The sequence below is a fragment of the Leopardus geoffroyi genome, chromosome B1, assembly GCF_018350155.1.
Source record: "Leopardus geoffroyi isolate Oge1 chromosome B1, O.geoffroyi_Oge1_pat1.0, whole genome shotgun sequence".
Taxonomy (NCBI): domain Eukaryota; kingdom Metazoa; phylum Chordata; class Mammalia; order Carnivora; family Felidae; genus Leopardus; species Leopardus geoffroyi.
In genome coordinates, this window is record NC_059327.1 from 163308819 (window position 1) to 163322253 (window position 13435).

The 13435-nt window shown below is 48.0% G+C and overlaps 1 protein-coding gene across 2 annotated transcripts in view; it reads left to right on the plus strand.

The window, feature by feature from the left end:
• Positions 1–13435, plus strand: part of SCFD2 (sec1 family domain containing 2) — a 411701-nt gene that overhangs the window by 383150 nt on the left and 15116 nt on the right. For both annotated transcript variants that reach the window (XM_045474074.1, XM_045474075.1), the window contains exon 7: positions 5983–6117. In XM_045474074.1, the coding sequence (XP_045330030.1) occupies positions 5983–6117 (135 nt within the window). The remainder of the gene's footprint in view (positions 1–5982; positions 6118–13435) is intronic.

Consider the following 13435-nt stretch of genomic DNA (forward strand, 5'->3'; position numbering starts at 1 on the left):
CTCTCTAGCATGGGAGGAAAACTTTGAGCCGAGCACTAGGGGAACACATCTGTTTCCCCTATCACCACCTTCTACGTGGTCCTTTGCTGAGAAGTGGGTGGCTTCTGGCTAAATAGAAAATTCCATGACAGTCAGAGGTCTCATCGAAGAAGCCATTGCTGAAGCAGTGCATTCCGATCAGATTTCAAAGACATGATTTGAGACACAAAGCAATCCAACCTAAGTGGCTGAGAGGAAGGAGCCAAAAGCTTTCATCATTAAAACCCTAATTGGAAAAACTAAGAAATGGGTTTGCTAAGAAGTCAGGAGGCCAGTACTGTGTTATGCCTGAGAAAGTCTTTCCCAAATTGTCCTCTTTAAGTGGACAAAGTTAGGGGCGCCTGAGTGGCTCAGTTGGTTGGGCATCCAACTTCGCCTCAGGTCACGATCCCACGGTTTGTGGGTTCGAGCCTCCCATCAGGCCCTGTGCTGACAGCTCAGAGCCTGGAGCCTGCTTCAGAGTCTGTGTCTCCCTCTCTCTCTGCCCCTCCCCCACTCAATCTGGCGCGTGCGCGTGCATGCTGTCTCTCTCAAAAATGAATACACATTTTTTAAAAATTTTTAATGGACAGTGTTATTTTGTTGTTCTGTGCTTAGTAGTTTTAGTAAAGAATTAGAGGTCTTCTCCTATATATCTAAGCGAGAAAACCTGACCAACGTCTCTTTAATGAAACATGGGTTAGTGTGCTTTTTGTTACAAGGGAAAATAGGAAATAAAAGAAAGAAGCTCAAACTGGCTTAAACGAGAAGGTAATTTATTGGATCCTGTGACTTAAAAGTCGAGAGAAGGGACAGCATCCAGTAGTGAGGAACCATCAAGGGGGTGATGCTGGTGGGCACAGCGAATCAACGGGGAAGAGCTCATGCTTTGCTCTTCCTGCCTCCGGCATCCCTCTAGTGCCCCCTGTTGGCGGAGTCCAGCAGGTCTAGATGGCAAAGCACACATGTAGTCTATGGAGTCACAGGCCAGCGTCACAGAATTAAGTACAGAAGACAGGGTTTGGAGTGGAGACACAATAGCTTAATCACTGCCACATCTCTATAGCAAATGATTTTTCAAAATTGCTGTCAAATGAAAAGATAATCCGAGAGAATGCAGTCAAGAGATCTAAGAAATGAGTATCATGGAGATACATCAAGCAGTTAATTAATAAAAGCACCTATGCTATTTTGCTAGATCATGTGCGTGTTTGCTGTTATTTTCCGTGTTGAAGTTGAAATTTCTCTTTGCACTCTAAATAAATGTTACCTACGTACTTTAGGGAAAAAAAAAATAAAATAAAAAGGGTTTACAATCTTCCCCAGTAACATCCAATGATCACAAAATCCCAAGAATGAAACTATTAAGGGAATAGCCCTTCCAAACCTCTGCTCACCCCCCAAGGGGAACCCCAGCTCAATGGGTATCTTCTCCCGGGTGCTTCATTCCCCAGAGCTTAGCTGAAAGTGGAAAAGGGGAGAAGACGAGGTCCCCGGGCCCTCCAGGCTTCCTTGTCTCTGCTGTTTGCACAGACTGCACTGGAGAGAACCATCCCATCATGCCTGGCCCACGGCTTCTTGCACAGAGGAGGTACTGAGTCAGCATTTTAGCTGGATTACAGACTTTTTCCTGTCTGAGCTCCTCCCACCATCCTGCTCTTTCCCCCTGCAGGAAGTGCATCCTTTGGAGAGCAACAACCTTTTTGTGTTTTTTTGTAGGTTGCGGGGGAGAGGGGGGGCATACTCTCTCCCCTCTTAATCATGACAGCCTAAATGTTATTTGTCTGGGTTTCTGTTCAAGTTATTCTATATAACTGTATATAGGCTCATAAAATAAATAAATGTAAGCTCCTGGAGGGAAGGCATGGCCTGTTTCTTTATATTCCCTTTGCACTTCGTATCAGTTAGAATTTCATTCCATTGCAAGGAACAGAGATCTGAAAAATAATGGCTTGAACATAGGACATTTTGCATCGTCATGTAGAGTAGGTCGATTTAGTCTGTTCATGTTATGGCCCTGCCAGCCGTCACCAGCTAAGGTTTCTTCCAGCTCTCTGCTCCAGCATCTCGAAGGAATGGATGGCCCTGTATGCCACTGTGGCTGTCGGAGCTCCAGACATCACTTCCATGTTCCAAGCAGCAGAACAGAGGAAGGGAAAGAGCATACCCCTCCCTTTTAAAAAAGGAGACCTTTGCAAGTCCGAGTACCCTTCTGCTTATATCTCGTTTTCCAGAACTTAGTTGCATGGCTGTACCCAGCTGTAAGGAAGGCTAGAGAATGCAGTCTTTTAGCCAGTGGAAGATATGCCGAGCTACAAATGAGATGATATTACTAAGGAAGAAGGTGATGAATATTTGATGATATTGCTGAAAAAGGTAACAGAATATTGGTAAAGGACTTCTCCTTGGGGAGCAGTTTAAAGAGATTAAAGTTTAAGTTGAAGATTAAAGTAAAATTTAAACATCCAGAAAGGCTGAGATGACAAAAGGGCTCTCAAGACAGTTTACTCAGAGAGGAAGATTTGCAACATTCAGAGGCCGTTCCCCGCCCTTGGTTTTTTTAACATTGAAAATATCGATTGGATTATCTTATGATTCCAGAAGTCTATCTGTGAACTTTAGAAAATTTAGAAAAAGAAAAAAATAATGCCCGTTACTCCCGGGACCTAGAGACAACCCTAATTAACATTTCAGTGTGCTCTACGTAAGTCTCCTCCAGGCATAAATAACGTTAATTTTTAACAAGTAAAAGAAAAACTCACTCTTGTTATTTGTAGCGGTGGGGTTGTTTTGTTTTATTTTGTTTTGTTTTGTTTTGTTTTGAGAGAGAGAGAGAGAGCACGAGTGAGCAAGGGGGCAGAGAAAAAGGGAGAGACAGAGAATCCGAGGGGCAGAGAGAGAGGGAGAGAGAGAGTATAGAGCCCAAAGTAGGGCTCAAGCTCACCAACCTTGAGATCATGACCTGAGTCGAAGCAGGATGCTTAACCAACTGCACCACCCAGGCGCCCCTGTCGTAGTGTTTTAACTGTGTTTTTTTGAAAAAGAGGTATCTTGAAGTGTTCCCCAACCCCCCACACTGCCTTCGTTCCTTGTCCTGCCCTCCACTCCATAATCACTGCTCATGGCAGTCTCAGTAAATCACATCGCAATTTATCTTTCGCGTATTTCCGCAGCTACAAGCTTCCAAATCCCCTGTGACACGTTTTATACAAATGCCGGCCCAGCACACACTCTGTTCCTCACCTTGCTTTTCCCACCCACACTTTATTCTGCCCTTTGCTTTTTGCCAGATCAACACGAGAGCGTCCCTCTCTGCTTTCGTGGCATTTCTTGCAGTGGAGTTACCCCATTTATTAAACAGCTCCTACCAATGGGCACGGGAGTCGTTTCCAATCTTCTCCACGACAGACAACACACAGCCCGTTATGGGTCTCATTTGCGTGTGGTAACATATTTATAGGATAAATTCCTAGAGGTGGGCTTGCCAGGTCAAACGCACTTGTCATTGTGATGGGAACTGCCAATCGCTCCCCACACTGACTGCAACAACTTGCGCTCCCACCAGCAGCACGTGAGAGGGTCTGGTTCCCCGCGGCCGCATCAAAAGTGCGTGTTTTCAAACCTTTCCCTTTTTGCCTGGGTGATAAATTTTTAAGACAGATCTTAAACAGCTTTATCACGGGGAAAGTAGACTCCTTGTTTTTGCTTTTGTGTTTTTAAATTTCTGTCTTTTAAATTCCTGCTCAGTGCTTTACCTTTCATGAATATTTACCTGTGAGATCTCTGGGTTAGATCAGTAGTCAGACGGACTAATAAATATGAAGGCTGCTCCCCTCAGCTGAGTAGTTGCTATTTCTCCCTGTTTTAGCCCTGATAAATGCGCCTGTTATGTCCCAGCTAAATAATTATTTTTTTACCATTTGATTTTTAAGTAATGTCTACACATAACATGGGGCTTGAACCTACAACCCGCGATCAAGAGCCACATGCTCCACTAACTGAGCCAGCCGGGCGCCCCTAAATAATTGTTTATTATTTTGATGGTTTATACCCTGCTTTAGTTCAAAGCATTTTTTTTTTAATTTTTTTTTTCAGCGTTTATTTATTTTTGGGACAGAGAGAGACAGAGCATGAACGGGGGAGGGGCAGAGAGAGAGGGAGACAACAGAATCGGAAACAGGCTCCAGGCTCTGAGCCATCAGCCCAGAGCCTGACGCGGGGCTCGAACTCACGGACCGCGAGATCGTGACCTGGCTGAAGTCGGACGCTTAACCGACTGCGCCACCCAGGCGCCCCTCAAAGCATTTTTTTAAGTTTATTTATTTGTTTTGAGAGAGAGACAGTATGAGTGGGGGAGGGGCAGAGAGAGAAAGAGAGAGAGAGGGCGAGAGAGAATCCCAAGTAGGCTCTGCACTGTCAGCACAGAGTCGGATGCGGGGCTCGAACTCAGGAAACCCTGAGATCATGACCCGAGCCGAAACGGAGAGGTGGGCGCTCAACCGACTGAGCCACCCAGGCACCCCTATTCCTAAAACATTTTTAGGTAAGAAAATTGGAATAAAGGGAAAATAAGAGTAAAAACAAACAAACCCCCCCCCCCAAAAAAAAAAAAAAAAGAAAAGGCTGTAAGAAAAGCAAGATGAAGCCAGAAATGAAGTCAGCTCACCAAGTAGCCTCAACACTTGCCAGAGTCTGGTCACGGATTCGGCCAATGCAAAGAGACAAGGAGTTCGAAACATCTAGGCAGGGCTCTGTCAGAGCCTGGCTTTTCTGAGGCTGTGGTAGTCATCAGACTGTGTGGGGAGGAGGCATTCCTGCTTTTGGCTTTCACGCTCCAGACTCCGGTGCCCTGTGGGACTAGAGCAGCCGAGACGGCAGCAGGAGGGAGGAAGGTGGTCAGCCGATGGGAAGAACAGAGGCGGAGAAAGAGCATGGTAGGAAGGAGATCAAGGCAGGGGGGGAAACATGCTCAGAAAGCACAGCGGTCAGGGGCGCCTGGGTGGCTCAGTGGGTTAGGTGTCCGACTTCTGCTCAGGTCATGATCTCACGGCTCATGAGTTCAAGCCCCGAGTCGGGCTCTGTGCTGACAGCTCAGAGCGCGGACCCTACTTCAGATTCTGTGTCTCCCTCTGTCTCTCTTCCCCTCCCCCGCTCATGCGCTCACACACTCTCTCTCTCTCTCTCTCTCTCTCTCTCTCTCTCCTCTCAAAAGTAAATAAACGTATAAAAGAAAAAAAAAGTGCACTGGTCAGAGGCTTCCAAACATTATCTAAACGTGCACAGTCGGAGCACCATTTTATCAAACTGTAGGAGCCGTGGCAAATCAACATCAGCTTCATTCTACCGAAATTCTTATGGTGCCATGTCGCCTGCTTTGTCTAAGCCCTGACCTTGGTCAGATTCCTGTTTGGCACCTTGGCTTCATTTTCTGGCCAAGTCCTACTTGGAGATGAGCTCCACAGAGGAAGAAGGGATTGCTTGAGGCTGCGTTCATGACGAGACGTCGTGAGAAAACATTCCAGTTCCTCGCCCAGGGACGCATAGGTCTGAGGATGTCGAGGAAAACCGGAGACCCTCGTCGTGTCTGTATCAAATGACAATACGTTGCTTTCCTGTGTTTTTCGTACGTAACATTGTCACTTTAAACCCTGATGAAAAAACTAGTTGTACGAGGCTTACAGCTCTGGTAAGAGATACTTGCTTGTGGGAAGGGCTAAGAACAAAAAAAAAAAAAAAAAAAAAAAAAAAAAAAACAGTGCCAGAGTATCAGGGTGAACGTTACCAAAAAACAAAACAAAACAAAACAGTGTTGTTCTAATTGTCTTTTCATACACACAAAATCACCGCCCTTGCCTGATGTCAAAATAAACTTGTTGTGTTTCATCTGGTGCAGATAAAGCTGTCTTTGCTCCAGACAAACCAAACAAACCCTTTCACCGACAGCACAATATTTTGTCTTTCCAGGCATCCTATAAGCCATTGCTGAGGCAGGTTGTGGAGGAAATATTTAATCCTGAGAAGCCAGATCCGGTGGATATCGAACACATGTCTTCAGGCCTCACGGATCTCCTTAAAACTGGATTTAGCATGTTTATGAAGGTAAAGTAACCATGAAGAGGTAATCCTGACTGCAATGCTCTCTTTGATGGGCACAAAAATGTGGGCACCTTGCTTACCCTGGTGAGGACCATATAAGATAACAGCCAGTGTTTTGGCTCTTCTGAAATCAGGTACAATCTTTATTTAACTTTGGTTATAAACAGCCTGACCTGCCGGCCTCATCCAGCTTCTTTTGACCTAAGCGCTGTGGTCTTTTCCAATAAGAATACAAGCCCTCCAGGATAGCACTAATGAAAACCTTTCTCCTCCTGGCCCACAGTTTCACTTAATCCATATACTAGTCACAGGTCTTACCGATGGTCTATTGCTCTTAATTCCAGAACTTAGGTAGGATAATGAATAACTCTGCTCGGTCATATGACTAGCATCACCCCAAAATCCATTTGAAAATGACTTTTGTCTTAGCCCAGCAGACTCCCAGGTGGCAAGTGCTAGACTTTCTCTGGCTAATATCAAGGGCAGGTCAAAAATGACTGAACTGCCTTTGCCATGGGGATAAAAGGATGGAAAGTACACAAATGAGACCTATTTTTAACTTACTATAAAGTTTCTAAATTTAAAAGGATCTAAACAAGATTACAGGCTGGCCTCCCAGTCTACACCAGGATTTCAGTTGTAATAACTCTTGGAAATAACAGAATGTTTTGCCTACTTCAAAGCGTCTTTGAAATCATGAATTAATCTACATAGAAGATCTGGCCTTTTCAGAGTTCAATAAATGCATATGCCAGGAAAACTGGTCTACTCTAAAAGCCAGAGGACAGAAGCCAGACAATCAGACTCTAGACAAAGCAGTAAACAGGCTGGAGGGGCCGCCCGGGTCTCCTTCCTGCTGCCCCCAGTTATCAGCTGTGTCTGCTGCACCCATGGCTGGTGGATTTTCCCTTCTTTCTTTTTTTTTTTTTTTTTAAATAACGTATTACAGATCAGCTTCTGGAACATGTTCGGGGGCTCCCGTGTTGAATGTAAGTCCAAGGTTGTCCAGTAACCCTTCACGATGGCCAGTTTGTGGAGAAACTTCCAGGCTAGGCATGGTCTCCGAAACCTCCTCCAGTCGAGCACCCTCTTCCTTCATTCACAAGCTTGGACTTGGCCCTGAGGAGAGGCTGAAATAACACGTGTGGACTTTCAGGCCCTGGTGAGTGAGGTCTGAGGATGGCCCGACGGGCTGCAGCATTCATGTTCGTGGTTGGCCAAGGGCATAGTGAAGGCTCCAACCCGTCTGCACCCTGCTCACCATACGTGTTTCCAGATTGCCCAGTGGCATGGTACAGGCCAGAGGAGGCCTTCCAACTCGCTCTTGTCCAGCGATGTTCCATAGAAACAACTGTTTCTTAGCAAAAGGATCCTGTGACCAAATATGTTTGGGGAACACAGAGTGAGACAACAAATGAAATTGCTTCGGAAGGCACAGTGCCTTTAATATGCTAATGGACTTCGCAACTGTCAGGCCAACAGAGAGCCTCCCTTGGGAGAGACCAGCCACTTGCGTTTTCCATTACTGTTTCATAAACTGCGACACATCACGTTTTTAAATTACCCTTTTAAACTCTGCAGAGTGTTTTCTGCAGCTCTTCCTGGAATCAGAAGCTTCACTGTCCTAAGGATTTGGCCTGGGAAGGTGTTTGGAGCCGTCCTGGGCTGCTCTGTTTCTCTCCATTCATATCCCTGGAGTTAGGGCCCGTGAAGAAATGCTCTGGCCCCTTGAGACAGATCTCAAAAGGAGGTTTCCAAGTAATGGATTTCAGAAAAAGGGGGAATTCGTGTTTTCCCGGCAGCTGTCAGAATCCATTCCACACCACCAGCTGCCAGGCCTCTGCTGTCAGTTGCCAGGGGATGTCATCTGTCTGCAGGGGGCGGGAAGAGTCTCAGTGGGCTGGCCACAAAGCCCTCCTCACCCTGGCACCCCAAGGGAGGGTCCTTTTGTTCTGTTTCTACACGGACTTCAATGGCTTCCCACCACACCGTAGAACCTGAAAGGGAAAATTACCTCTGGCTCACACGTTAAGGGCTTCAATCAAATAAGTGGAAGAAATGTAAAGAGGAACATCCAGGTGGGCTCTGAGGAATAACTGTGATTTCCCAAGGAGCTATGTCTTTGAGATGGAGGGAAGCCATCAGAAGAGAGCGTCTTCTACTCTGCTTAAAGTCCCGTGGAGAGAAGAGGGTACAAGATGTGCATCTAAGAATCTCTGCATCAAACCAAAACTGTGAGGGGGAAGTCAAGGCTGCTGGATTTTGCCCTTACTAAAGTCAAAACCTCATTTGCATCCTCTGGGGGCGCCTGGGTGGCTCAGTCGGTTGGGTCTGACTTCGGCTCAGGTCATGATCTCCCAGTTTGTAAGTTCGAGGCCCACATCGGGCTCTGTGCTGACAGCTCGGAGCCTGGAGCCGGCTTCGGATTCTGTGTCTCCCTCTCTCTCTGCCCCTCCTCCAATCACACTCTGTCGCTTTCTCTCTCAAAAATAAATAAACATTTAAAAACAAAAAAAAAAAAAACAAAAAAACCCTCATTTGCATCCTACGGCAGCTTGTTACCGCGACGTTCCCACATTGCTTTAGTGTACTTCCCTGCATACAGACTGTCCAGAGAAGTCTTCCAACCCCACCTGTTCTGGTCGTCTCCTGCTGCATGAGAAGCCATCCCAACACATTGACTTAACATGTGTTGTTAAGTCTGCACTTAATCTGCACTCTGTGCACAGCTCGACAGAGAAGGAGTCACCTTTAAGATGGCCTAGTCACGTGGTCAGCAAGTTGATGCGGACCATCAGCCGGTAGCTCAGCCTGGCCGGTGAGCTGAGGCACGCAGTTCCTCTCCATGGCCTGAACTTCCTCACAGCATGGCGGCTGCATTCCAAGGGCAAGCATCCTGAAAGAGAGCCAGACAGGAGCCTCAGAAGTCGCACGACATCCCCTCCACAATGCTCTGTTTGTCGAGGCAGTCACACATACCCACCTGTGTTCAGGGAGAAGGGACTTACTCTCTTCCTCTTGAAAATATGTTGTGGCCCCTTTTGCAAAGCACAGTCTGCATTCAGCCTACATCTGCCCTTGGCTGTCCAGCCTGACCGGGCAGTGTTGGGCCACGTGTAACAAGTTTTTCCTCCAGTCCAGAGGACAGAAAACTCACTCATGCTCCTGACCTGGTTTCAGAAGAAGCGCTTCCAGAAAGGCTTGAACGATGGAAGACCTGCCTGTTTGCCCTCATTTGTTTGGACAACAGAATCTCAAAGCCGACCAAACAAACAAAAACGAAACCAAACCTTCCTGAGTGCTTAGAACGCTGCACAACTTTCCTCTCCTACTTCCCTCTCTGTCCACTGTGTCAGGCCCTGGAAGGGAAGGCCCACAAGCTGGGGAGAAGAGGGAGTATGCCCACAAGATCATTCTTCAGGCAGTCCCGAGAAAGTGTTTCAAGACAGCCGAAGTCACTCCTCAACCGGAGGGTAGACTGGTGCTTAGCCACAGAAAGCTCTGGGCTTCAAAGGGCAATGCCTGCGGGGGGAGGGGGACCCTCAAACTGGGGAGAAACGGCTTTGTCAGAACCTGGCATTCGTCAAGCAGCCAAGCATCTCTCTAAGACGCTTGTGCACGGATCACCTTGATCTCCTTACGGGAAAGCTTGATAGTGATCTAATACATAAATCGAAACATACCTTACCCCTCTCGCTTCAACGTTAATTTAATTTAAAACTAGCATGTCTAATAGGCAGCACTCTTAAAATGCATTTCTGGAATTTGCGGTCTGGAGTTCAGCCTCCTGAAAATAACATATCTTGTATCTACTCCATGGGTTTGGCCCCCAACTTGTTTTGACTAAAGGACACGATTTGTCAAGATGTTTTCTCTGTTGGGATTGGCATGAGGAGGGTGGGTTTTAACTAATGAAATTGCATGAGGCCCTTTTACCTCCTGTCATGTGTTTTTTAAGAAGGCTTTTGTTGTTGTTGTTCCATTTCCTACGTGGCCGTGCTTAATTGGAAAAAAATGAGGAGATTTGTGAAAAAGACTCGAAGAAGACCCAGAGCTTGCCTCTGGGCCTTTCTCTGAATTGATATGAGAGCTCCATTGCCTTGGGTCCACAGGAAAAGTGGCTCAACAAGCCCGGAAACGCTGGTAGTGGAGAGGGGATCAGAACTGAAACTCTTCCAGTTGAAGTGAAGATGTTTGATGGAATCATTTACTGGGGATCATTTATTGTGAAGACCAAGGAGTGTCTCAGAGAACTCAAGGCAGCAATGTGGTGGGCCTCAGGAAGGGTTGGGACTGACATCAGGGAAGCCCCTGGAAACCAGACAGTTCTTTGAGACTCGCCCTGGTAGGTGCTCGGGATTCGTCGAATGAATGGCCAGGGAGCTGTGCCACAGCTTTGGGCTCAGCTTTGACTGAGCCTCATCTACCTCGGGTCAATGGCCCAGCCTCGGTCAGTGGCCCGTTCCTGAACCAGTCTGAGAGGCAGGATCACACCCCTCAGTCACAACATGGCTGCCGGGAGCCCACCCCACAACCGTGAGGACAAAAGAGGCCATTCACGTGTGTGTTGGACGGACACCTGTGGAGGCACCCACAGCAGGGGTGGAGGATGCCGTGGGGGCTGAAGGGCAAAAACGATGAGCCTCAGGTGAGACCGGATGTCAGACCCTTGGACTATAAGAGCTAGGCATGCCTGTCGATCATCTAGTCCAGCTCTTCATTGTTTGCACAGGAAAATGAGACGGAGAGATGAACTGTTGGCCGAGGTCCATTCTACTTGACGGCATTTCTGACAAGAAGAAACCCTGTTGGCATCCGTTGATTAAATCAGCACATGGCCTGGAAGTTCTGTCTGCGACACTATTTATAACCATTGTTTATGTTTTCTCCTTATTAACTATGCTTCATACTATGAAGTGAGGCTTGATTTTTTTGGTCTAACACTAGCTACATACGATCCGTAAGGTCTAGTGAGATGGATTCTCTCACGGTAGGAATCATTAAGCAAAAACAAAAACTTGGTTCGGGCAGTCTACGATCTTTGTCTGCCTGTGAGCAATTATCGAGGGCCCCTCTTGTGTGTTCGCCGCTGTTGTGGGCAAGGGAGTCATGGAGACAGACGAGATGCCCCGCCGGCCCTGGCAGAGCTCACCTTGTGAGGCCTGTAGTTTGTTAGGGAGATGGACAAGAAAACTGAGGAGTGCGGGGAGGAGGGAGAAGCGGTGTGCCAGATGGGATGGGAGGGCACAGAGAAGGAGGAGCCAGGCAGGGAGTCAGAGAAGGCTTCCCAGAGGAGTTGAATGCCGTCAGAGCAACAGAAGTTAGGAACAGAGCCATCAGTGCCATTGAAGGAATCGTGGATGGCTCCCAAGGGCTGGAGCTGAGGGTGGATGGAGGGAGTGGAAGATGTGAAAAGCAGAGAGATAAGCAAAAGCCAGATCAGGAAAGACTAGAGGTCTGAAATTTGACCAAAACACTGAGGTGCCATCGAATGGTTCACAGGAACGTATAACCAATTTGTATTTTACAAGGGTGGCCCTGGCGATGGCAAGTGAGGGGGGAAATGTGGCCAGACCCGCATCGGGCAGCAGAGGGAAAGTGAGAAGATGGGGAGATCCGGGGGTCTCAAGCTGGGCTGGGGGCCTGAGGGCAGGGACACAGTGCTGGTGGGTTCCACAGGACAGGGTGTTACTTAGATGTGGAAGCAAATGAGAAGACACCGTCTAGGGTCGTTCACCTGGGGTGGGGAGACTGGATGAGTGGTGTTAACGTTCCTGAGAAGCAGGAAGGGAGAGCAAGATGAGTTGCATTTGAGGGTTTAGCTTTGCAGCTCAGCAGAGCCTGGGCCGACAGTAGCAATCTGGGGTCGCTGGTGCAGGCGACCCATGAACCATGGGCAGGGCCCGGGGCACCCAGGGGGGTGTTTGGGAGAAGAGCAGAGACCAGAGGCCCGAGCAGTCAGGGACACGATATGTAATGGAGCAGGCCAAGCAAGCAGAGCCCTCTAAGGAGAGAAACCTAGGGGGCTTAGAAACAGGACGGAGTGGGGGAAGTTTCGGGAAAGAGGAAACCACCCACCGCAGCAAATGTGACAGGGGGGTGAAGCCACACCACAGAGTGGCTCTGGGAGCGTGGAGACCTTCTGCAGTGTGATCCAACGAGCAAGTTCCACCGGGAACCTGGTCATTGGCTGATGCCGCTGAAGAATGAAGAGTGCGGCCTTAAGAGATGAAAGCTAATAAAAATGCTTTCAGTCTGAAGAATCCCTTTGTAAATGAGAGTGTGTGGAGCGGTCTGACTCCGCGGTGAGGCAGACGTGGATTTCAGCCTCAGCCCTCCAGCTTGGGACGAGTTACTCAGCCCCTTCAAGCCTCACTGTCTCTGTCTGTAAACCGGAGCCTCTATCTACTTCACAGGTTCTCGGTGTTACATCGAGTCACGCTGGCCCCGCCCCCTGCTCTATTTCCTTCCGGAGCCCTTACCACCTTCCCTCCTTGCCAGTTTCCTTACCTCCTTTGTCATTCTCCCCGGCCGAAGTATAAACTGAACACCAGCAGGGATTCTTCTCTGGTCCGTCCACTGCTGAATCCCAGAACTCCCGGAGGGCGCCAGGGACACCGGAAGCAGAGGAAACCCTGCTCGGGGAAACCAATCAGGACATCAAGGAGCTCTCTCGGGGCCCAGAGCTGCGCAGAAGGTTTTGGCAGCCTGCACTTCGGAGGCTTCGACGGATGGACGGTGGACAGAGACTGTCTTCTCCGTCCAGAACCCATGCCGGAAAATCACAGCCAGCAAAGGCTTGGAAAGTGAAGAGAGCGGGGAGACTGACTCGCCTTACTAATCTGTACATTTTCGAGGGCAAAAACAATGCTTAGAGCTTTTAGCTTCAATGCTCCTTACACCACGAACTCACATGCATGCGGGATGCAGCCGTGGAGGGCCGGTTATAAGGAACGTGTTATTCTGATGGAAAAGACTTTGAGAGACCCCGCCTCCCAATAGCCTGCCCACTCGACATGTTCTAGAAGGAAAGTCTGGTATCAAAACATAAATCTAAACAGAAACCACAAGAGCAAACGGCAACGCGTATGCATCGGACCCTTTTATTTGTACCAAAACCAACATTCCCTCAACTCTTTGGCCCCAGGGTATTGTTCTTTGTTGTTACTGTTCTTTGTTTCCTTTACATCTTTCAATATATCCTTCCAAGACTCTTGCCAGTGTACTTCAGAGTCCAGACTCTCTTATGGAAAGCATATGTTTTGGGGAACATACTGTACCACTTGAAGTTCTGGAGCCAGTTGTATTTCTGTTCCAGGAT